The sequence below is a fragment of the Cryptomeria japonica genome, chromosome 3, assembly GCF_030272615.1.
Source record: "Cryptomeria japonica chromosome 3, Sugi_1.0, whole genome shotgun sequence".
Classification (NCBI taxonomy): domain Eukaryota; kingdom Viridiplantae; phylum Streptophyta; class Pinopsida; order Cupressales; family Cupressaceae; genus Cryptomeria; species Cryptomeria japonica.
The window spans coordinates 903,981,481-904,006,421 of NC_081407.1; the positions used below are offsets into that span (position 1 = coordinate 903,981,481).

General features: G+C 35.7%; 1 protein-coding gene across 3 annotated transcripts in view; it reads left to right on the top strand.

The window, feature by feature from the left end:
- The window catches only part of LOC131066363 (uncharacterized), a 59,405-nt gene extending 37,207 nt beyond the window's left edge, over positions 1-22,198 (top strand). For 2 of the 3 annotated variants that reach the window (XM_058001105.2, XM_058001107.2), the window contains 2 exons: positions 19,497-19,569; positions 21,541-22,198. In XM_058001105.2, coding sequence (XP_057857088.2) covers positions 19,497-19,569; positions 21,541-21,693 — 226 coding nt within the window. In that variant the 3' untranslated portion in view covers positions 21,694-22,198. The remainder of the gene's footprint in view (positions 1-19,496; positions 19,570-21,540) is intronic. The other variant, XM_058001106.2, reaches the window with a different exon arrangement.
- Positions 22,199-24,941: the final 2,743 nt, after the last annotated feature.

Genomic DNA, 24,941 nt, shown 5'->3' on the forward strand with positions numbered 1-24,941 from the left:
TAAAAGTTTCAGCCCTTTCTCCATAGGTGTAGACAAGATTTTGCAACATTTTGAACTTGTCTAGCAAACTGTTGGCATATTTAGATTGAGAAATGAAAGTAGTACCACCTGTCTGCCAAACTTCTATGCTTAGACAATAGTGCAAAAAGCCTAAATTTGTCATATCAAATACCCGACACAAATTCAATTTGATTTGCTCAAGCAAATGTGCCCCACTACTGGTAATGATAATATCATCCACATAGATGACAAGAAGAATGATATCTCTACTAGTGCTTTTGACATATAAATTGGGATCTGAAGGACTTCGTTGAAAGCCCTGTGCATCCAAATACTTGTCAATCTTTATGTACCATACCCTGGGGGCCTGCTTTAGGCCATTAAGAGCCTTCACTAGTATGCATACTTGGTGCTCTTTTCGTGCAACCTAAAAACCTCGAGGCTGCGTCATGTATACTTCTTCCTCCAAATCTCCATTGAGAAGGTACTCTTCACGTCCATTTGATGGACTTTCCAATCGAATTGTGCTGCAATGGCTAGAGCAAGATGGATGGTGATCATAGTCTATGCCTTCTCTCTGCAAGAATCTTTTAGCCACCAACTGCGTTTTGTATTTTTCAAGTGTTCCATCAGCTTTGTACTTTACTTTGTACATGTATTTATAGCCAATTGGTTTCTTCCTCGGTGGAAAATACGAAAGAACCTTAGTATTATTCTTCAAAAGACTATGATGTTTAGATTCCATAGCCTTTTCCCATTTAGGTTTAGCTTTCGCCTCTGAGTAATCTTGAGGTTCACAAGCATTCCAAATGTTGCCCATAAGAGAAAACTTTACTGTACTCTGCTTCCTCTCGCCTCAGGATGATCCACCCTCAACCAGTTCATTATCTTGAACATCACCAATGAGCTTTTCCCACCACTTAGGCTGTAGGGTAGATGCATCTTTTTCAAAATTTGTATGATCACCATGACTTGTGTTGCCTGGAATGAAATCATTTGGATGCTGATCCAGGTTGTCTTGAGGAAAATCCGTTGGTATGGGAACTTGCCTAGGAGATTCCACAAGGTCGGAATCGTCAAAATCCCCCCCTTCAGGTAGAGCTAATGGAAGGCAAACACCCAAGTCTTTAGCTTGCAAAGGCTGATCTTTTGGACTCTCAATGTTAGAAGAGAGCTGAAAAGGCCCACCTTCTTCATCAAATACAACATCCTTGCTCAATGTTAGACGATTAGTGTCCACATCAATTAGTCAATAGGCCTTATGATTGCCACTGTATAGTGTATACTGTAAACATTAACTTTTGACTTTTGGAATCTAGTTTGGTTCACTTAGCTTCTAGAATCCAAACATATGTAGTGGAACCAAAAACATTAAGATGGGTGATTCTTGGTTTCCTCCCAGACCAAGCTTTCTCCGAGGTCATCTTGTTGACAACTTTTGTGGGAGACTTGTTTTGATGTCAAGTGCAAGTTAGCAAAAAGAAATCTATGAGAAGGCGGGATGAACAAGGAAAGTAAAAAAGAGTACGAAAGATTGCTAAGGTGTAAAAAAGAAAAATATGTGAATATAAGAAGGGTGGAACTGATCACTCTTGGAAAACAAAACCCCAAAAGGTTCTGGAAAGAGCTGCAACAAAAGAGAAAACAAATAAAGAACAGTATCACAGGATGCCAATGGCTTGAATATGCAAAGTTGTTATATGAGCGTGACCAAGATAAACAGGAACCCCCCAGTAATCAATGTCAATTCTGAACTTTTTAGCATTGAAGATATCAAACAGGGCATAAGAAGGCTTGCAGGAGGAAAGGCACAAGACATAGATGGGCTCCAAGCAAAATACCTAAAGTGGGGCATTGAAGCCCTTGCACCTCATATCAAACACATCTTCAACAATGTAACTCAAGAGGGTTTCCTAGAAAATTGGACAACCGGCGTTGTGATCCCTCTTCACAAAAACGGTGATCGAAACAATCCATTAAATTACCGCACTATTATGATCAACCCACTTTTTGGGAAGTTGTTTGGAGCATGATTGAACATAGGATTAGCAGCTGGGCAGAAATTAGAGGGAAAAGAGCCAAGGGTCAGGCGGGTTTCAGATCAAAACACTCTACTATAGACCATGGTGTTACACTTAGGTTTTTGGTTGAAAAAAATTGGAATACTCTAGGAGGTGAGGCTTTTTGCTGCTTTGTAGACTTTAGAAAAGCCTTTGATACAGTTCCACGGGATAAACTTTGGCGTAGGATGGAGGAATTGGGAGTTCCAATTGGGCTTAGGGCTGCTGTCCATAGGCTTTATGAGCAGGTCAAGGCTAAAATCAGAACCTTAGAGGGAATGTCAGAGTGTTTTGGCAGTGATATTGGTGTCAAACAAGGTTGCCCTCTTTCTCCAAACACTGTTTGGGTTATATATTGATAAGCTGGAAGAGTGGCTAAACAAGAATATCAGCGAAGGAGTCTAGTTGCCTAATTATGTAATAAAGCTACTATATGCGGATGATCTCATCTTAATAGCTAAATCTGCAAAGGGTTTGAGAGAACACTTGAAGACGCTTGAAGTCTTTTGTGAGGAAGTCAGGATGCAAGTGAATATTAGCAAGACCAAAGTTATGATCTTCTCTTTGAGAAGAAATAAAAAGATACAAGACGATTTTCTTTTTGAAGGCAGCCCGCTGGAAGTAGTGAACAAGTACAAATACCTTGGGCTCGATTTTCACAACAAGCTTAATTGGGAAACTTGTAGAGCAAAAAGAATTCAAGGTGGATGGAAGGCATTGTACGCGCTACAAAATAGATGTAGAAATGTTGAACTTTGGGATTGGAAAAGCAAGAGAATGCTTTTTGGTTTGCTGGTCACTCCAGTGATTCTATATGGATGTGAAATTTGGGGCAGCAGTATGTCAGATCAGAAATGGAGACAATTGGAAAGAATCCAAAAACACCTAATCATAAGTACTTTCAAAATTAAAACTGCTGTCCCATATGAGATTCTTTTAGCTAAAGCTGGTACCTATCCCCTGGAAGCTTTAGCGATGGTTTGTTTAGTAAACTATCTAAAGAAGATTCAAAATATGGAAAATCATCATTGGCCTAAGCTGATTATGGGGGAAAGACTAGATAGAAGGAAGAACACATGGATGAGACAAAATGACAATTGGATGAGCAAATAGGGCATTAGTATACAAGAATGTCCAAACACCAATGAAGAAATAAAAAAAATTGTGAAGGAAAAGTTCAGGGACAGTTTATGGACAAAACAAGTTGGACGTAAAAAAGCCTATTATATCACATAATTCAACCCCATAGGAGATCACGAAGAAAAAGCTTACATAGGAGCAAATATTAAATGGAAAACAAAAATGCTAATGGCTCAATTAAGAACCAGCTCTCATCACTTGAGGTGTGAAACAGGTAGATGGATGATGCCTAAAGAAGAGTGGGAAAAGAGGATATGCTTATTTTGCAACACAGGAGCAGTAGAGATAGAGCGACATTTTGTTCTGGAATGCTCGGCTTATAGGGACATCTGGGTCATTTATGAAGACATTTTGAAAACAGACAATTTAAACACTTTGTTTGAAGAGACAAAACTTGAAAAAACAACTACTGTTGATAAAAATTCACTGCAAAAGAGCAGTTCTTGAAAAGAGGTTGCAGGCAGATTTGGATCGTGGTGCCTTGACTTTGTGGGGTGTGTGCTGTCCGTGGGTCCCATAGGCTGCTTTGGCCTCGTGGATGTTATTAAAATCCGTCATTTCATTTCATTTCAAGAAGGTATACTACAGTGTAGACTGCCTTAGCCCAAAACTTGTTTGGACCATTCTTGTGCTCCAACATACATCGGGCCATTTTTTGTAATAGTACAGTTTCTCCTCTCAACAACACCATTTTGTTGAGGGGTATAGGGTGTGGAAAGTTGACGTTTGATATTGTGTTTAGAATATAACTAATGAATTCGTTGGAACAAAACTCACCCCCATTATTTGACCTAAGAGTGATGATTGGACATCTTGACTCTTTTTCAACTAAGGCTTTAAACTTCTAAAATCCATTAAAAACATTTGATTTTGCTTTGAGAAAAAACACCCACATTTTCTATTGAAATCATCAACAAACAAGAGAAAATACTCGACACCAGTGACAGATGTAGTATTCATTGGTCCACAAATATTTGCTTGAACCAATTGAAGGACCTTTGATGCTCTCCAAGTTTGTCTTTTTGGAAAAGGTGTTCGATGTTGCTTCCTTGCTTGACAAGCTCTGTATGCATCGTGTCTACTTTTGACTCTCAGGTAAACCTTCTACCAGATCCTCTCGAGCCAATTGAGAGAGATAAGATAGGTTGAGATGCCCATAATGCTGATGCCAAAGAGTATTGATAGATGAAATCTTTGTAGCCATTGCATTTTCCTGAGGCTCTCCAGTATCAACTAGTTGATATAACTCGTGATCTTCGATTCTGACTACAATTTTTTTCTTGGACTCCTTGTCAACAATATGACACTTATGTGCATTGAAGATGATGTCCAACTTAGGACAGTGGCACATAATCTGATTCACTGAGAGCAAATTGAGCTCCATGCTCTGAACATAGTATACATTGAGAAAAATGAGATTTCTCTCGTCAGTTTTAATTTGAACATTGCCTTTGTCGACAATAGTATACTTTTCACCACCACTGAATAGACGGATTCTAAGCAAGCCTTATACTTCGTGAACCAATCTCTCCTGTGTAAAATGTCAAGATACTCTAGAATCAATATACCATGTAGAAGACTTTGCATGATCTGCTGGTTGTTTGGCCATGAACGCATATAAGGTAGACTCCTTCTGCTTTGAATGCTTTGCAACATGAGCCTTTTGCTGAGACCCTACCTAGTTGGATTTTTGATCAGTCAACTGCTTTCTGTAGTGCTTCTTCATATGTGCAAGTTTACCACAATAATGACATGTGATATTCTTTAGATTCTTGGAAGTATCATCAGATTTGCCTTGTCCTGTCTGTTGAGAGGTTTTGCCTTTGCCTTTGTCCTTGGCTGTAAGGGCCTGTTCTACACTTGAGGAATCACTGCTGGCTGCTGCTACCAAATTGTTTCTTCCATCTGTCTTGTTGCAAGAGTTTGTTGCACAACTCTTCAAAGTTCATGTCTACATTTGTAGAGGTGATGTTCTGTGTCTCTATGAAATGCTCATATGATCGTGGTAATCTTTTTAGCGTTATGATGACCATATCTTCTTCCATCTTGTGACCATTGGACTCCAATTGATTGCAAATGTCTTTAATTTTTATCAAGTGATCTTTCAAAGACATTTTCTCATCCATCATTATTGAAAACAACATATTTTTAAGAAAGAAGGCTCTGCCTTTATTTGTTGTTTCGTGTAGAGATTTCAGATGAGTCCATATTTTTGCAAGTCTTGCCAGGTGACACTTTTGGAAGCATCTCATCTGTGACAAATAACTTGAGGAGCATAACTGCTTCATGATTACGCTCATCAAACTTTTCCTGGTCTTTACCCGCAACTGTGGGACGAGTGTACGAATTAGGAACAATCTAGTCAAGGCACCGATACTAGAATATTGTTGGCATCCGCTATTTGCAGGTGTTATAATTTTTGCTGTTGAACCTCTAGCTGCCTTCCAACATGATGCTGGGCAATGAAGCCATCCCTCCCGCTATCCGAAGTCATAGAAAGCGAGGTAAACTTTGCAGTTTTGCTAGAACATTGAATTTTTTAGGAAAAAAATTGAAAAACCCAAATAGCAAGAAATAACTTTGATTTCTTATGGATAAAAAATTGTAAAAACTATTGATGCAGAAAACCCATGATTTTTTTTCTTATCGAGAAAAAATCTGCAAAAAAGAAGAGTCCTAGGTCTGAAACCCTAGGATTCCTAGTCAAAAACCACCTACAAACAAGAAAAAATAGCCCTGTGCGTTTTTGAAACCATAGTCGAAGCTTCTCAAGCAGAAAAAACACCAGGCGCAAGCAGAAGAAGATACCAAGCGCAACAGGAAAACACTCGGTGCCTCAAAGCAAGTAGAAAGGTGCAATTAAACCCACAGTTTTTAAAAATAATTGTGCAAAAAATATAGAGAAAAGTTGTCGCGATTTTGTCTAAGAAGAAGCTCGCATTTTTATCAAAAACGATCCCCAAGATTTTGAGAGGAAAAAACAATGTGATTTTGAGGGAGCAATTCGCACAACTCTGCAAATAAACACCCACGATTTTAAATAAAAAAATTGACCAGATTTTTTTAGAAGAGAAACCCTTGATTTCTAAATTTAAGAAAACCACAGTTTTTAGCAATAAAAGACCTCTATCAATTTGCCACTAAAACACTCCACAATTTTTATATAAAACAAAAATTGTTCAAAAAACTTGTAAAAATTTTCCACTAAATTTTCATGTAAAGAGACCACAAATTTTAAATTTTTTGCCAAAAAGTACCTTTGTTGTGTGGCATTTAGTCCCATGTGTCCTCCAGCGAGGCCTTATTGTGCTTCCTTCAGCACTCTTGGTATCTCCTCCTGCATGACACATCGTCACAAAACTTGGTTAGATCCCATTTTATAGAATAGTCCATTTATGAGTCGGAAAGTTTTTGTTTTCATAGCTATTTTCCTCCTTTCTCTTGGTGGCATCTCCTTCAAAAAGATAGATTTGGATAGGTATTCTTCGATGCTCTCTTACCATGGAGGTAGTGTTGCAATTTGAAACAAGTGAGCATTTGGGAGATCCTTGTTCACTCCCTTAGGTTTCTCTCTCGATCATTGTAGATTGATCCATCATCCAAAAATGCTTGAAAATTCCCCTCACATTTTTCGTTGAAGATGTGTAGGATGATTCTCTATAAGGTTGTCAGAGTGTTGCATGGATTGAATGACATCCAGTTGTACGCATATACTCCATCATTGACTACGAATGTTGTCTTCAATTTATCTTCTTTGGCGATGCTTATCTGATTGTACCTTGAGAATCCATCTATGAACGAGTGACCAACAATTTCTTCTAAGATCATGTCGGTGAATGGGTCCTTGATAGTTTCCACTTTCCACATTCAGGCTTTTAAAGTCCACACACATTCTGATTTGTTCCGACTCCTTTAGAGAGATCACAATCAAAGAGACCCATTTGCTTGTCTCCACTTCAAAGATTATGCCTACTTCTAGCATATTTTCTCTTTCTTCTTGTACTTTGGCAACATAGTTTTTATTCATCCTACAGGGTCTTTTCCTTACTGGTTGTGCTTTTGGTACTAGAGGGATTCTATGCACACACATTTTTGGTGTTATACCTTTAAGATCTTTGTATGTCCAGGCTAAAGTGCCTTTTTACTCCATGAAAATGTTAAATGCTGTTGCCTTCAGCATTGGGTCGCAATCATTGCTGACCGCGATCATTCTTGGGTTGTTTTCGTCACCTAAGTTCACCTTCTTCATTGTTGGCTCCTCATACTTTCCTATTTTATCTTGCTCAAAGTTGTGAGCTGGTGTGTCATCAATTCTTGCAACTCCTTTGTATTCTTTGTACTCTTTTAGCACTTCGTGGTATGGGGATGAGCTACAGAGACATCTTTCTCTGTTTTCACTGACAAAAGGCTTTGATTGAAGAGGCCACACAGTTGAGAGACTGAGTCCTTTGACAGGCTGAGACTTCTTGTGCAGAATTGACCAATCATATCTGAAGTCTCGGGAAAGATGGCTCAGATTACGACAACAAAGCATGCATGGTGACAACCCTAGAGGAGACTGAGTGAGACAAGCAGTTGGCTGAGAGAGACAGACAACTAGTTGAGAGGGACACACAGTTAGCAGAAAGGGACACACATCTAGCAGAATGAGACATACATATAGTTGCAGGAGGAACAGGAGTTGCAGAAGATGAATTGCAAGTTTCAGGAGTAGGAGTTAGAGAAGACAAAGAACCACTTGATGGAGGCTGCTCACATCGTGAAGGCAGCCCAAGAGTGACTTGGTGGCCAACCAACGTCTTCAGTGACTTCACCAAACAACCCTCTCCAACATTTGCACCTATGTCCTTAGTACATCCGGAGACATCTTTTCTTCCTCTCTCCTCTAAGTGATCATTATTTCAGTTTTCAGTTTTTTTGTTTACAGCTCCAATTTTCTTTGTTGTTTGGAAGAGGACTTTCTTTTTGCGGGGGCTGATGTAGTGGACAAAGAATAAAGTAAATATGTCATAATCAGCTATGTAATAAATAATTATGTTTTGTATTTATGTGTGTTATTCCCGATCAGTTGTTAGTTGTCAGTTAGGACTTACCGACGGTTGGTAGCCTTAACCAATATCGGTCTACTATATATGTGCATTTGTTGTTCATAGTTGGAGATCACTCTGATGTTATTCTGTACTTATTGCATATCTGAGAATTGATAATAAAGCTATATCTTTCTGAAATTTTGCAAGTTATTTATATTCCTATGTTTTGTAACTCTATAATTTTGTTTACTCCTTAATCTTGTTAAAGTAGAATAGGCAAGTAAACACACACACACACACATATTAAAAGATCATATCGTTTTATTTGATCCATATGATAATATAATTGTCCCTTAAACATGATATTATTGGCAGCAGGATGATGCTATTACTATCCAATAACTATATCTATATGTTGCTACATATTAACATGATAATATTGCTAAGTCACCTCTTAGTATAAACAATTGTATGAGCTTAAATTATTCGAGAATCTAAGTGATATATTAGTCAAGACTAGTATTACTTTTATCTTCTCCTTATCTTGAAAAAGGAGCATAAAATGGATTTGGCAGACCCAAGGGAATGGTCAATTAGTTTACTCTATGGTGATTCTTGCGTGAGATTTTTTCACAAAGGATTTGACTAAAATCATAAACCTTGATATGTGGTATCATTTCAATCAGTTTTTCTCTATAGGTCCTTGAATGGGAGACATTTGATTTAAAAATGAGTTAGTTAGGACAAACATTCATTTTTCCTATTACCAAGTCGATCTCAACAATGGTTAAACCCTCAATAAAGGATGAATTACAAGATAGCTGGTAGTATCAAGATGGGATCTTGTTACACGGCCTTTTGAATATGACAAATAAGACCAAATAATGTAGACCATATGTTTCATGAATATCTCTTTTTATAATTTTATTGTATGTGACAAGATATGTTGATTTAGCTGCATTGACCATTATGTAATGTCCCCTTATGTTACTATTTTCGAAATAGGGAACAGTTAACTCTATTAATCAATTGCAAGAGACTTCTTTCCTTAAAGTCTCAAATAATACTTAAAATAATAATGATTGGAGTTACTTGATTGCAAGGATAATAGTTTATGATAACACTTTATAAATGATTGTCCTTATGAACTGCAATTGATACCACTTATATCTAGATATTATATGATATATGTAAACAAATATCACTGCTATCTCTGATATGGCACTTAAATATATGCAAGGTGATATATATATATGATCTGCAACTATAATCTGATTGGATGCAGCTGTCCCTGATTTAACTTGAATTTATAGTGATAAGGCTATAAAGCTGCATCTGACCAGGCAACGGTATTATGCTGATAATAATCTTCAATCACTAATAGTGATGAAGTACAATTGCTGTCTCTGATTGGTACTTGATATGCTTGCAACAATGGTTGTGCTCTCTCTGATATTGATTTTGAAGTATATACAACCGGTTCTTGACACTAGGCCAAATACTCAAGTTGAGGGATCCAAATAGGATATATAATAAAGAGATAAAAGATTTGATGATGTTCTGGGAGGAGGAGTTCGATGTCCATCTTATATTTTGCATGGTGGGAAAGGTTGTATTCAAAGAGATATGTCTTTTCTTAATTATGTCTCCTCATAATTAGATCACCCCTCTTCATAACATAGTAGATCAATTCACTTAATGCATTGAAGATATCAGTTTTCTACAATCCATTATGCTTCTTGCTGTTCTTTCTGGATTCAATTGTGTTTGTATTTTTGCATCAATGTTTTGGATCCCACTCTGTGATCCATCATCAGGATGTTAGAGAGCTCAAGGATTGGAATGTTGATCGCTTAATGCAATTGCACCCCTTTCTCTAATTAATGATCATGTTGATTGCTGGTAATTTAATTATCCTTAATCATACCATTTTCATGCTTTGTCTGATTGCTATCAAGTATCAAGTGTTTATAATCCTCTTAATCGCTGCGGTTTAGTTATGGTTTGTAATTGCCAATCTTTTATTATGCACATAGACTAATCGTTACTAATTAGTCTCTTTACTTTATCCTATTCATTCCTTCTTATGCCACGATCATGTGTCTTGCTTTAATCGACTCCCTTATCGATTACACACATCCTTGTTTCACGTATGATTGATCTGTAATACTTGCTGTTCTTGATGAGATTTCTGGTATGATAATGATATTGATATGTCCCATCTCTTGGCATACTTCCATAATCTGATAATTTCTCTTTATTGGATGTCAATGAGAATTGAGTTTCTTATATGATTATCTGTCTTTTAACTATGAAGGATAATCGATATGGCTCTGCTGACTATCGATATCAAGTCTATTTGATCTATAGTTATCATGCTGACCGATGAATAGTGATTGTCGATCGCTTGTATCTTCTCCATATAAGATTGATCATTATTTGTTTATCGATAACTTGCTGATCTAATTCTGCTTTCATGATGATGCTCTTCTTACTTGGTATAATAGAGGTATCGTAGGGGACTTGTCCTTATGATCGATGCTATGAGCATGTTACTTACTGTCTTCATTTTCTCATCATGGTATGATGATTGGTGTCGATGTATTATGATGGTCTGTACCTTCATTTAGTATCATGCTTCTCCCTTCCTTAAGATTGTCTTTCTTGATAACTTGTGAGCTTGGTGGTGTTTGATGAAGATATCTGCCATCGTGGATCTTGGCTCCTTATATCATATGCTAACTAGGAAAATCGTCATATTTATAAGACTCACGATTTTCTTGATACACTTGATGCTTACTAACTCAAACTATCTAGTTGCACTTTTACTGGCTATGTACAATTAACTACTAATTGTCTTCAAATTATTTGGAGGTGTTCAAGGTTGCCACCCCTTGATCACATATGTTTTATTGCTATTATATTATTAGGTCATAGATGGGGACAACACACATCATCAATGAATAGGCTTATGATGTTAATATACAGTTCCATGCAGCTACAAATATATAGATCAACATTCAATATGGATATATGGATATATGTAGATGTATTATCATGTAGCCATAAATCTCTCAAATATTGGGATATGGATGTATTATTGATAGTCATGAGATCAACTTAGGGTAAGGGTACTAGGAGATTGGAGAATATTGATTATGCTATAAACTTGTATTGATGATCATATTGTGTATTGAATGCAAATGAGTGTCGCAAGGTGTGCGCCCTTGGTTTCCTTGTGCTGTGTAGCACAACGCTGGGGTTTGTGACATGGCTTAACCGCCTCCTGTGGATTCTATAAGTCTAGTGGTTGTATCGGGCATTAACAGGTCAAACTTTTGGTGCAACGACAACTACACTTGTAACAAGTGGTATCAGAGCTTGGTCACAGGTTCAAACCCCTCGCTTGCGTTGGGGGGGATTGTTGCAAGGTGCATGCCCTTGGTCTCCTTGTGTTGTGCAGCGCATCGCTCGGGTTTGTGACATGGCTTAACCGCCTCCTGTGGTTTCTATAAGTCTAGTGGTTGTATCGGGCATTAACAGGTCGATCTTTTGGTGCAACGACAACCACACTTGTAACAATGAGACCATCTGAAGATAGGGAATATTGGGAGATAGGGAATTCGACGATTAAAATTTTATGCCGATCTACTCTTATGGTAATTTGTCTAATTGAGTAGAGTTTAGTAAGACCAACGCAGGATAGGGTCTGTGGGGAGTTTGGTAATTGAAGGATAATTTATATTTTGATTTATGCTTAGTATTTCACTAGTTGATTAGTCATTATGAAGGGTTGAGTATGAATATATGACTTGGATTAATGTGATTGATAACTGAACACTTTGGCTAAAGTGTTGTTATAGCTGTATACATTTTCAATGAAGTGTACCACAAGGTCCATAGTTGGATATCATGTTAGCTGGAGGGGATCTGAGATTTTCATGATAGGTGCCTATGACAAGTGCGTACATTTTTATATTTGCACTGATTCTTTGGTTTGGTTCTACTATAGATGTCTCTCTCTATCACCCTTGTTGAAGGGTAGGGCCGCTTCTACTAGCAGGGGATTTCTTGGTTTGGGGTTGTAGGTAAAGCACTTGGATGATGCTCTCCCTCCTACAACTAGACAACTATGATTGGTTGTACTTAAACAAGATGACTATGGATGATGATCTGTTTCTTGGATTTGGTTCTACTGTAGATGTCTCTCTATCACCCTTGTTGAAGGGTAGGGCCACTTCTATTGGGAAGATGAGCATGGGATTGCTTGGTTTGTGGTTGTAGGTAAAGCACTTGGATGATGCTCTCCCTCCTACAGCTAGACAGCCATGATTGATTGTACTTAGACGAGATGACGTTGGATGATGATCTGTTTCTGATGGTTAAAATATTTGTAATGGAAACTCAGGATATGTATTTTGATGTATTATGTGGATTGGTAGGACAATAGTCCTAATCTGAATTTATATCTTAATCTTTTAATTTTAAACATGTATAATGGAAATCTATGTGATGATATAATGTTGGCATCTCAAAATCATCTTTATTTTGAGATGCGAATCTATAGATTTATTGATTTATGTTTTGAGAAAGCAATTCAAAAAAAAAAAGTTATGGCATTTTGGTGTTATTTAATTTCAATTTTTTTCTTCTAATTATATTCTTAATTTGGGTGGCTGGTTTCATCATATACATCATATGATCATCTCATCCAAAATATCACAATATCAATGCACATCATCAAAACATGGAAATGCGATAACCAACAATCATCTAGAATACCAACACATTAATAATAACATTCATCTATACAAACATATACATATTTACAAAGGTAAAACACAAGATGTCGAGATCATTATAATTATTACATCTATATAATCTAGATATATAGAAAGATAGTAATGGAATAAAACACTGTGATAATCCAATCATAGAAAACATAACATATGCGTCACAAAATATACAACATAGTCCAGATGCCATTCATGACATTTCTGCTTAAGGCTGTCACACCTCAGTGCATACAAACAACACATAAAGAATACAGCAACTCCTCATTAGGATCTTGTCACCGTACACACATGCTAGCACCGGCAACACACCAACAACTGACATATAGAGGACATGTAGAGGACCATCATCTCTAAACATGTAGGTATTCTAAACAAATGCCATAAAATGCATACAATATCTCAAGCAAGTCAAAAGATATACAGAATATTAATCCCAGAAGAAGACCCAAGCAAAAGTAAACATAATCCACAATTACGATAATATTTGCTAATGCGAATGGTGAAGCTGAAACACTAATAAACACTTAAGAGTGAAATACACCAGCACAACCAATGCATCTCATGATAAATAGTTGGAAATGCAATGCCAATAACAGACATCACAAGGCATACAACAGTGTGGGCATTACGGCTGCAGTCTGCACCGAAAATAGGCTGGCAAGTACCCAATGCAAGTTTGCCCCTTTCTTTGGAAGCCGTTTCTTTAAAATGGCCTGAATTATGAATTGATTCAGAATTGAGCACCGTTTCTTGTGTTGGAAAGTGTTTTCTGATGTCTCTTTTTGGTAAGTAATATTCCATGTTTTAGATAATTCTCAAGAGTTATGGGCTATCAATGTGGCTATTTTAGATCTGCCCTATTTGTAGCATAAAGCAGTCCATCTTCCTTAATAAATCATATTTGTTTTTAACAAAAACTCCTTTTATCTGATAATAGTAAAATGTATCAGAGAATAAGTGTTGATAAGGCTGTAGCACCTTTCTTGAAGTAACTGAAATGGTCCAGAAGATTCTTCACGTAAGTAACTCAAGGAAGCTGTACCTTAAGGTGACATTTTGCAATGAAACATGTCTAGTTCTATGCTGTTATGCTATTAGTGAGGCACTCTTAAGAGGAGAATGTACAAAATGTGTTCTTATAGGGGACAGGTTGTCAACATGACTTCAATTTGTTTGTCAAATCCACCCAAGAACCTAAAATGATTGCTAGGTCAGCTATCCATTGCAATTATGAACTATCCAATCACATTCTTCTTGTATCCCTGATGCCATATTTAAATGTCTTGAAAGCTCTTTGATCAACATCTTCTCTCTTTTTTGGGGGCTTCCTCACAAAATACTGTGCATTTTTGCGGCGTTGTAGACTGTTTCTAATTATATTATCAAAAGCTGTTTGGGCAAATATATAGATCCACATTTAATTGCCTTTTTGGAGAGGTAATATATTGTTTGAAATTTGTGCTCTACTTGGGTTTAAAGCTACTATATTTTGCATCGGCGCTATCTTACACAAATGTGGATTCAAAGTGTTTTCTAGTCAATATTTGTGATACCTATACCATTCTTCAGTGCTGCTGTTTTCTTTCTTATCGTTTACAACTTGTAAATCATTTTTTTTGAGGCATGAGAAAAGAAGTAATGTATTTCTGTAATATCCTGGACCAAGGCCTTAAAAACATTTAGAATAGTTTGAATTCTGTTTTGGTGTAATTTGGACATGGGGATTCATAGAATTATTTGGTATCGTGATTCTTATTTTGAATGTTTAGTTAGAAATTAATTGAAATTTAATTATTAATTTTTGTATTATGATGTGTGGAAAGAAAATATTATGAACCATTGTTTTATGTGGATAATGTGATTATGATCATGTACCTCTATTGTCATGTCTCCATGTGTGATGACAGGCATATGGGCTAAAGGTAGTAAAGTAGACACAATTGTGAATTAAGCAAACTCATAACCCTGCCTATACAGATTCATAGACTTCTAATTTTATTATGTTCCACTTTATGTATTCCTCTATCCGTGGAATACATTCAATGTACAGAAATGGCTGTAACAGAGTTTTTGCTGTTCATATTAACAGCTACTCTAGGAGGAATGTTTTTATGTGGTGCTAATGATTTAACAACTATCTTCGTATCTTTAGAATGTTTAAGTCTATGTTCTTATCTATTATCTGGATATACCAAAAGAGATGTACGGTCTAATGAGTCTAGTATGAAATATTTAATTATGGGTGGAACAAGTTCTTCCATTCATATTGGATTTTATGTTTGTATGCATAGCGTGATTGTGAATGTTGTGGACATTAGAGTGGTCATGCTCAGACTTTGTTGTGCTAACCCATTATGTTTATTTTATTAGTTAGGGCAAAAGTTATTGAAATGGAATCAAGAAATTTATTACAATTGGACAATTAAATCAAGCATGCAATAAAATTGAATTAAGGGGCTTAATTATTGTAAGAATTAAATAGAATTAATTTTTGGTAATAAATCTAATGAATTAAAGAAATCTATGTGGATAGATAAAGGAGATATAATTAGAATTGAAAAGAAATGGAAATTTCTGAAAAATCAAATGAATTGTTTAAGAAGATGAATATATATTTTAAAGGAAATGAAGGAATTAGTCTTTTTGGAAAGAGAAGTGATAGACACACATTTTTGGAAGAGCAGATTATGGAAATTTGCAGTTTCAGGGACAAGAAAGGATCATAAAAGAACATAGACAGGAAAAGAAGGATACTTTTAAATTTTGGAGAGGATGATCATTCATAGTATTGGGAAAAATGAAGAAAGTAGAAGACAGAGGCAGAGGAGTCTGCTTGGTTGAGGTTGGGGATTCTTTTTGTTGTTTGTAAATTTGTTGGTGAGTTAAGATTGGTAGAATAATTAATCCGTATAGTAAAATGAATGGGTTGCTTAATGTTATTGAGGCTTTCATTTTTAAAGTGTTAAAGCTTTTTTTCAAGATTTTGGGAAAAGGAAGAAAGTAGAAGACAGTGGCAGAGGAATTTTCTTGGTTAATGTCAGGGATTCTTTTTGTTGTTTTTAACTTTTTTGGTGAGTTAGGATTGATAGAATAATCAATCCATATGATCAATCCATATAGTAAAAGGAATAAGTTGCCTAATGTTATTGAGGGTTTCATTTTAAAAGAGTTAAAAGGTATTTTTTCTAAGAGTTTGTCTTTAGGAAGATGCAGATAGATGATATATAGTTTTTTTTTTCAAATTTTTTCTGTAATTCAGGGTTGGTAGCCATAGAATAATTAATCCGTATGGTAAAAGGAATGGGTTGCCTACTGTTATTGGGGATTTCATTGTGAAAGGAGTGAATGGTTTGTTTCTTGATTTTGTGGTAGGAAGATTAAATAGATGACATTTTTTATTGGAACTATTCATGTTTTACTTGGAATTATTTAAAACCATGGTTGCAAAATGTGGAAATAAAATTAGTTTAAAGTTAAACTATGGTTGTAAAACCTGAAAATTAGTTTAAACCATGGTCACAAAACCTGAAAATGAAATTAGTTTAAACTATGGTTGTAAAATTTGGAAATGAATTAGTATAAGCAATGATTGCAAAAAATTGTAGTTGGAAATAACCTTAGTAACGGTTATAGAAATATGGAAATGGGGATTTCTGTAATTTATAATTCTGGGAAGATATATGGGGTTGGTGAGTCTAGGGTAAGAGCAACGCTGTCCAGGATACTTGTCTTATTCTCAGTGCATTTACTTGTAGGAAAAGTCAGTTTCTTTTCTTCTATTGTATTTTTCATTTCAGTATAATTTTGTTTAGAATGTAAGGATTTAGAAATATTTAGAATTTTGTGTAACCTAGTACTTAGATTGCTACTGTACTAGAATGGACACTACTAATCCCATTAGGACTCCTGCATCTGTTAGGACGTCACCACACCATAAAGATGATACTGCACAGAATAAAATGCAAACATTGTTTACATTTTTGACCTGGTTTTTGTGATTCTGTTCTTTGTCAAAAAGTAATGCTTTAGGTCTGTTGGATCGTCAATTCTATGCTAATTTGTCCTGTTTGCTATTATGCTATCAAATCTGAGCTAGTGGTAGTTATTAAACTGGTAATCCCTTTCTTGATTACAATGGTTAATTGAGTTCAACAAGCTGTCTAATAAATAAACCTGATAAGATAGCAGTGAACATATGTTAAGAACATGAATTCTAATTTATTCTTAGGATCTTGGCTAGGCATGGTCAGAGTTATTGTAGGGTAGCTACAGGTTTGTCAATTGACTGAAAATGTAGTTTATCATAGTGTTGTTAGGACCATTTACTTGAGTTAGATGAAGCCCATAGCTTCATGATTGAATTATGCTAAGAGATTGAAAGGATGAAGCCCATAGAAGGGAGCCATGTGAATCACTTAGGTTAACTTGGGCATGAGACTGAATTCATTTAGGAACCGTAACCTTCCCAGAATTCCGTGAATGTTTATGATAAGTTGATAACACTATATCTGATTACATGTATCGGGGAATTTTAGTTAGACAAAGAAATTGTCTAATTACCTAAAAAACATAATAGTAATAGTAAAGCATCTGTTGAGAAAGTGAATCCAAATGACCCTTATGGTCCTGGCTAGACAAGATTGGGATTCCAGCAGGTAACCACCATCCTGTCTACTGACTATATGGATGGTTGTCCATATGTAGTTTTTAGTAACAAATGTCGTAGAAAAATGAAACTATATATCCATGATTGGACTATCCTAAGTTTAGGGAAGTGTCAGCCTGTAATAGGAGCCAAACAACACTCAAGTCAAGGTTGGAAGACAATGATTTACTGGGAAACTAGAAACCTGCCGGATAGCAACCTAGCACTGGGGCACTTGGCATAGTCCATGTGACCCTGGAGCTCACTGCATCATGGGATAATTGTAAGGAGTAGAGAGGGCATATACTAGGATTGTGATCTCAATAGGTACATCCTCTTTCCTTATCCCGGGTGTTCACTTTATATTATAAGGCCTATGACCCAACTAGACTGGCATGCGTACTAGGAACCACACTGGCAGTAGGTGCTGTGGGAAGGATGCTCTGTGGTTTGTATTAAAACTGTTAGTTGCAATGGCAGTGTAAACCTGGCTTCGCAAGTGTTGGAATTTTACCAGCCTTAAATACCAAATTGTTGATGGTGCTGACGAGGCAATCCACCATGTAGCTGTTAGGGTAAATACATTAGTTATGGATCATTCAAGCCTGGTGGCCAGCTGTACCTAAAGAAACAGATGGAATTTAAGAATTTAATCATACTATATGAAATTAATGAACTATATGGAAACCTTTATTGTATTGAATAATATAGTCAAGATCAGAGTTGAATTAAAGATAAAAATAATCTAAATAACCCTCAGAAAATCAGTTAGGCAACTTTAACAGGGTATTCCACCATTTTGTTGATGGTAATGACAAGGGAGCTTACTGTGCAGCTGATCTGTAGGAAGAGATTGCTGTAGCTAGGTGAAGCAATCAAGCCTAACCCGTTGTTCTGTCATAGTGAAAAGTCAGCTGAAGGCAAATAACTGGTGATTAATAAGATAAATCAATGTAAAGCTTAGCTATGCATCATCGGGATTTTGGCACAACAATAGCTATAAGATTTAGGCTAGGGGGCCATATGTAGAACACTGAAGAATGCATAATAGAATTAAGGAAGGATGATGGAATTGGACCAGAGGAACTTGTGAATTTTTGTTTTTATTGTATCTGAAAATGATACCGAACCTATTGAATAAAACCAGAAGTTGAAAATGAAAGAAGTATTATGATTGGTAAAACAACATGGTGGCCAATGGGACACAAACCTTGGGTAAATGTAGGAGCTATGGATCTTTTGGGTCTGGTGGCCAATGGCACCCAAACCTTGGGTAAGTGTAGGAGCTATGGATCTTTTGGGTCTGGTGGCCAAGCTGTGAACCTTGATGAAGGGTTAAAGAACCAAATGAAACTAATGAAACTGATGAACAAGTGAACTGAACGAGTCTTCTGAAAGTTTGAAACATAAGGAATTTGATAAATTCTATTGACACTGAATGGATTGATTGTGTTATATTACATGATGCGAAATTGTAGTTTGTTACAGCTGGTGCTTTGTGGTCTATGAGCTATTTGTTTCAGCTATTCGAGCCTTGCATATGGATGGGGTGCATATGAGTTCTGTGGATGTTTGGCCTCACTTAAACATTGGAAGTTGTCAAAGACTTCATCTTGTAATTGTAAATGAAGCAGATTTATGTATTTGTATATAATAACTAGCTTAAAGCCAAATGGTATAACCTTGTGGAAAAGAAAACTGAAACTATGTTGATTGATTTTCTTTTGATGCGGACCATTTCTCTAATATTTATATGTACAAGAAAAAAAATGGGTATCATTTTTGCGGGTATGTTAATTCTCACCATGTTCTATTGCATTTGCAGACCATGGGTGGTTATAGATGCAGGGAATGGGTTATCTGAAGGTTCCTTTGGAGGGTTCACTACAGGGCCCAAGGTTAGTTCTCTTGCATGAGCTTAAGCCCTTAAAGCATACGGGGTGTCTCAAATTCAATTAGTATATAGAAACCAATGCTAAATAATATTGAACATTCATTCCCTGTTTGATAGAGTATGTGCTGGTTGGCAGACAAAATGAAAACACATTAGTTTTATGCATGATGCTTGAAGCAGATAAGTGTTCATCATATTGGTTATTCTTATTGATTCAGTTCTACAGAATCACTGATTATAATCAAAATTGAGTGTCTGACAAGCTTGACATACTCAAATATAATGGTTCTGAGTAATTGGCTTGTTGAGGATGCTAGTAGTTTTGAATCCTATTTTTTTGGGGTTTGCATGCGTGCTTAGAGCCAACGAACATATTAATTCAAAAAGAGTATTACTATGTGTTAAAATAATTTGAAACCCAATTTTCAAGGCATTCACAAAAAAGAGTTTTAAATCTAAAGAAATAAGGTTGGTCTATAAAGCACACCTATTTGTCATGGTATATCAATATTTTTTGACATGATTGCTAGCTTTTTGTTCAAGTTCTAACTTTGGAAATCACATAATGTGGCCTGTGGCTACTCAAGCATTATAACAGCAAACCATTCGAGTGTTGACTTTTCTCTGTATTTTTCTTTTAAAAGCAGCTCTCCTACAGTAACTTAGGACATGCCTCTGAAGCCTGGGTATGTTTAAGCTTAATAATTTAACTCTGGAGTCCAACACATTCAAGAATGACAACTGCTCTTTCAAACTTTTTCAATTTCCTCCTATGTGATCTTTTTGGGCTTAGTTTTGTTGTATGCAGACTGGTCTAGTTTGGTCTTTAGCTCATCAGTGTCTATAGCTTCAACCCCACTCTTCAATTCCTGGCAGTGGAGACAACCATGAGTCACAAGTACATTTTAAGTACACTACCAGAAGTATGAAAATTGATTTAAATAAACTGTCATTTTTTAGCTATAATACTACGATCTTGTTTAGCCTTGCTGATATGGGACCCACTTCTATCCATCGCTACTGGAGCATGTATCTTTACCATTTTAGCTCTGCTCAAGTCCTCTTGCACTAAAATTCAGTCTTAATTAAGATTTTTCTGCCTTGAGGTGAAATGTTCCAGAGTAACTTTTATCTCTTAGAAGCCCAATTTCAAGTTTGAGGTAGTCTAATGAAATAAATCAGTATTGATAAGCACTATTTTCTTTAGTAAAATTTCCCAAAGATGAGAATAATTTAAAAAAGGTTTTGTTAGTTCTCGCCTTTATCTATATTTTGACCATGTTTGATGTTCTTCAATTCAGGTCCTGTTGTTATATCAGTCAACATATGAATCATTTTATGTTGATGTTTGTGTTTGTCTGATTTCTTTTTGGACATTTTTAGACTACCCAGCTGCATGAAAGACTTGGAACTCTCACTTCTAGGCATATCTTGCATATGCTGCACAACTCACTGTAGCTTTTATTGCTGAAACCCTTATTTTGTCGATCCAACTTTTGTCCAGTTCTGCAGCCATTCCACAATTTGAAATCATTTAGATGAAAACTTTAGATGACATCCGTTTGGCAGGTAATAGTCACTTAGTTTCTGTAACCATGTGGATTGTTGTTAGTCTACAGCATGCAGATCTGTACTGTCCAGTTCTGCAGCCATTCCGCGATTTGAAATCATTTATATGAAAACTTTAGATGACATCCGTTTGGCAGGTAATAGTCACTAGTTTCTGCAACCATGTGGAGTTTTGTTAGTCTACAGCATGCAGATTTGTACATGCTACAATATGTGGTCAATGATATTATGCATTTCATTCTATTTTTCCAAAATTTGAGCAGTTACCCTACCATCTGTTTCTTTTGAATATATTTACACTTAGATTTGATTCTCATGAATGTCATATGGTGACTATCAATCTTTACATTGCTGATCAATGTGGGGAACTTAAACCTTACAATTGTTGTATCTGGCTGTGTGACAGTGCTATGAAGTTTCATCTAACAAGGTCCAGATTTGTCGGAGAGGTACCCCTGAGTATGAGAGTGCAAAGAAGTTAAGAGACAAGTTTTTGGAGTGGTGGGAACATGTAAAGCTATTACACCAAGCATTAGCTAACAAGGAAACTGCACTATGATCATTAATAATCCATATGAAGAGAGGCTTCCGATCACAGCACAACTTGAGAGGATCCTGGTTTTTATATTGTAATAGTATTCTGTTCTAGCAGAGATTGAATGGAGTTGGTCAATCGCTATGGATATTTTGGATGCAAAACAAATTGGAAGTGTATCATTCATCGTCAATTCTTATTAGATGCAAGCAACTTTCTCAAATTTTTGAAGTGATATTGGCTGGTCAGTTTGTTACAAAGCAGAACTAACTTCCAGAAAATCTATGCTCAAGGCTGAGTCTAAGGTTTCATTTTTGAAAGACACCGATACCTTCATTTTTTTGTATACATGATTCAGTCAATGTAAAGTGATTTCTTTCTATGGATTTTTAAGTGAGATTGACTGGGCATTTGCCTGTAAAGTAGAATTCAGATGCCAAGTATATTTAATTCAAAAGGATGTACTAAGAGTCTAATCACTAACATGAACGTTGTATTTTTGTATTGAAGTATATAATTGAAGTTTATATGTAAATATTTCATTGTAAGCCAGTGGCATTTTGAAGTATTTTTGCACTTGAATTCGAATATTTTAAAGCTTGCATAGCTATGTCCTTAATTTCTAGCTGCATACTTGGAATGGTTTTGAAATTTACAGTGAATGCAAAAAGATCCTGCAAATGTTATCCAGATGATTCCAGTTTATAATTTAAGAATTTTATCAAATTGTTCAAAAATATACTATCATTCACTAAAAATATTGTATGATTAGTTTATGCTATTCCTATTATATCATATATGTAACATAATATAGTGTCTAGAAGAACATATATGATATGTAGCAATCAATTTTTTTGCAAGATCGTCAGCAATATACAACAAATAATTGTTAAAATTACGATATCATTGACCTGATGGTGAAAGGTCACATAGGTAGGTTCAGACCAGGAGGGAAGTCGTAAGCATTGCATTACTGTAGCACATATGATGCCCCCTAACCATACAAGTATGTGTGCAGGTAGTATGGGGTAGGTCTATGCAAATCCTGGGCTTTAAAATTTATGTTGATTTAAGCAAAAAAAATTGAGAAATCACTTGTAAACTGAAGGGTTCAGAGGAGTTATTAGAAAATGATGGAAAAATGTTCTCTGATTGTTTTCGAACACATCAAATAGTGAAAGATGAAGCAGGCACATCAAGATAGTTGATGATAATGAAGAGAAGACGAGAATACTCAGGAGTGTTTTCTTCTAGCTTTTTTCGTATGTGCAGGCACAAATCATATTTGAAGTGACGAGTATAGAAGCTTTCTAGGAATGAATCATTGCAGTTTTGGTTGATTCAAAAGCAAGGACACGTGTATAAGGGACTCCTCTTAATAATGTTGCTGCTGCTAAGATCCATTACAATATTCATTATCACTTTCTATTACTGAATTATTTTATTTCCTTTATGAAATGACATATTGATGTGAATGAGATGTTGATTTTTATTCTCAAGTAAATATACAATATCTTAAAATTGATGTTTAATCTATATATTGAAAACCATTAGAATAAAGCTATCTAAAATGCAAACAAGTTTTACTAAATGCTGGCATAATATTGCTTATAATTTAATTTAACTGGCCTGAAAATGATATTCATGTCAGGTGTTGTGAATAATCCATGCTTAGTTTTTATCTGCTTTGACGTGCAGAGGGGATACTTGCATTAATGTTCTTATGCATTTTAAGTTATACACCTTCGGAGGTGATTCAATAGTCCACTGTAAATTGAGGCTTGGATGGCAACTTGGTCCACCATTGATCTCAAATAAGCACTTTGCACTGAGTTATATTTTATATTTTATATTTGGATCAATAGAGCAATCTTTCAAGAAAAGCATTGCTCAAATCTTCAAGGAAGAAGTTTTGTAAAAGCTCCATGATCATCTTGGGGTAAACTATTAAGGTTACTACCAAAACTAGGTTACAGTTCTACAAGGATAACTGTCATATTCTCAACCAAACTGTATTATTGACCAAACTGTATTATTGATGAAGTTTTTAAACCTTCTTATTGCCCAATTAAGAAATAAGGAGATCTCCGGGATTTGAGTTGTAGGTTCACTGTTCTTGGCTATGTGCCGTCTATGATAGAATGCATTGGCCCCATAGTGTATTTATAAGTGTTTGACTTATAAATACCCTATGGAGCTGGTACATTCTATCGGCCCCATAGCCAAAACTTTGGCTGCGGCTAAACTAACTCCAAAACGGCACAGTAAGGATCAGCAACCTTTGTGTCATTGATTTTTGCGAAAATTACAGATCGTTGATTGTGATCAACAGAATCAGCTGCGACTTTGATTTTTCGAAATTTTTTCAAAAAATCAATAATACGAGTTTTAACATGCAGTTTTGGAGCCAGTTTAGCCGTGTCTCAAAACCTCTTAGCTAATGATTCTTCTTGAGGTGAATCTATTTTGAAGAAGTTTATTGAAATGTGTGATGAGGTAACATTTAATGATACTTCTCCGGTGTCGTGCTTTTTTGAAATGTTGATTCCAATTTTCAAGGTCACTTGGAAGAAATAAGAAATAAGAAGAATATTTTTTTCTCCGACTCAAATTTTCAGTAAAAGAAATTGTTTCGAGCATGTTGATTGAGCTCTATATGAATCATACAAAAAGGTATTAGGTTCTACAATGATTTTATCTGTATGATCGGAGAATTCAGAGCTAAAGGTGGTATATATAAACAATTATTTAGTAAAAAAGAAAAATTCTAAGCTTGGCTTGGTAAGGGGCATGTGTGGGATAATTCACATAAGTTATAATTGAATTGGGAAATTCGCATGGGGATCGTTGCTATATCAATTTTGGCAGAACAAATAATTGGATATTCCTGCAATGTAAAGATTGAGGAGGCCACATGTTGCAATGAGAATCTATGTGGTGAGCCCAAGCTTTCAACATGATTTGTGTTAGATATGCTCAATCGGGTGGGGATGATGGCTTGTGTAATTTGCCACCCCCCTTTATAAAATCCTGGTCTGTTTATAGTTTGATTGTTTTTTTTGGTGATGGGTCATAATGGTAAGCCCATGAAAAACTTTTTTAAGCATGACAATGATGTGTTTCAGTTGGAAGAATTTAAAAACTAGACTATAGTTATTAATAGATTTTTAAATTTTTTTTTATAAATATAGTGATTTTTATGTTATTATAGTTTTAATTTTATGTTATATTTATTTGTAAAAAATAAAATAATTTTTTTAAGATTTATTGTT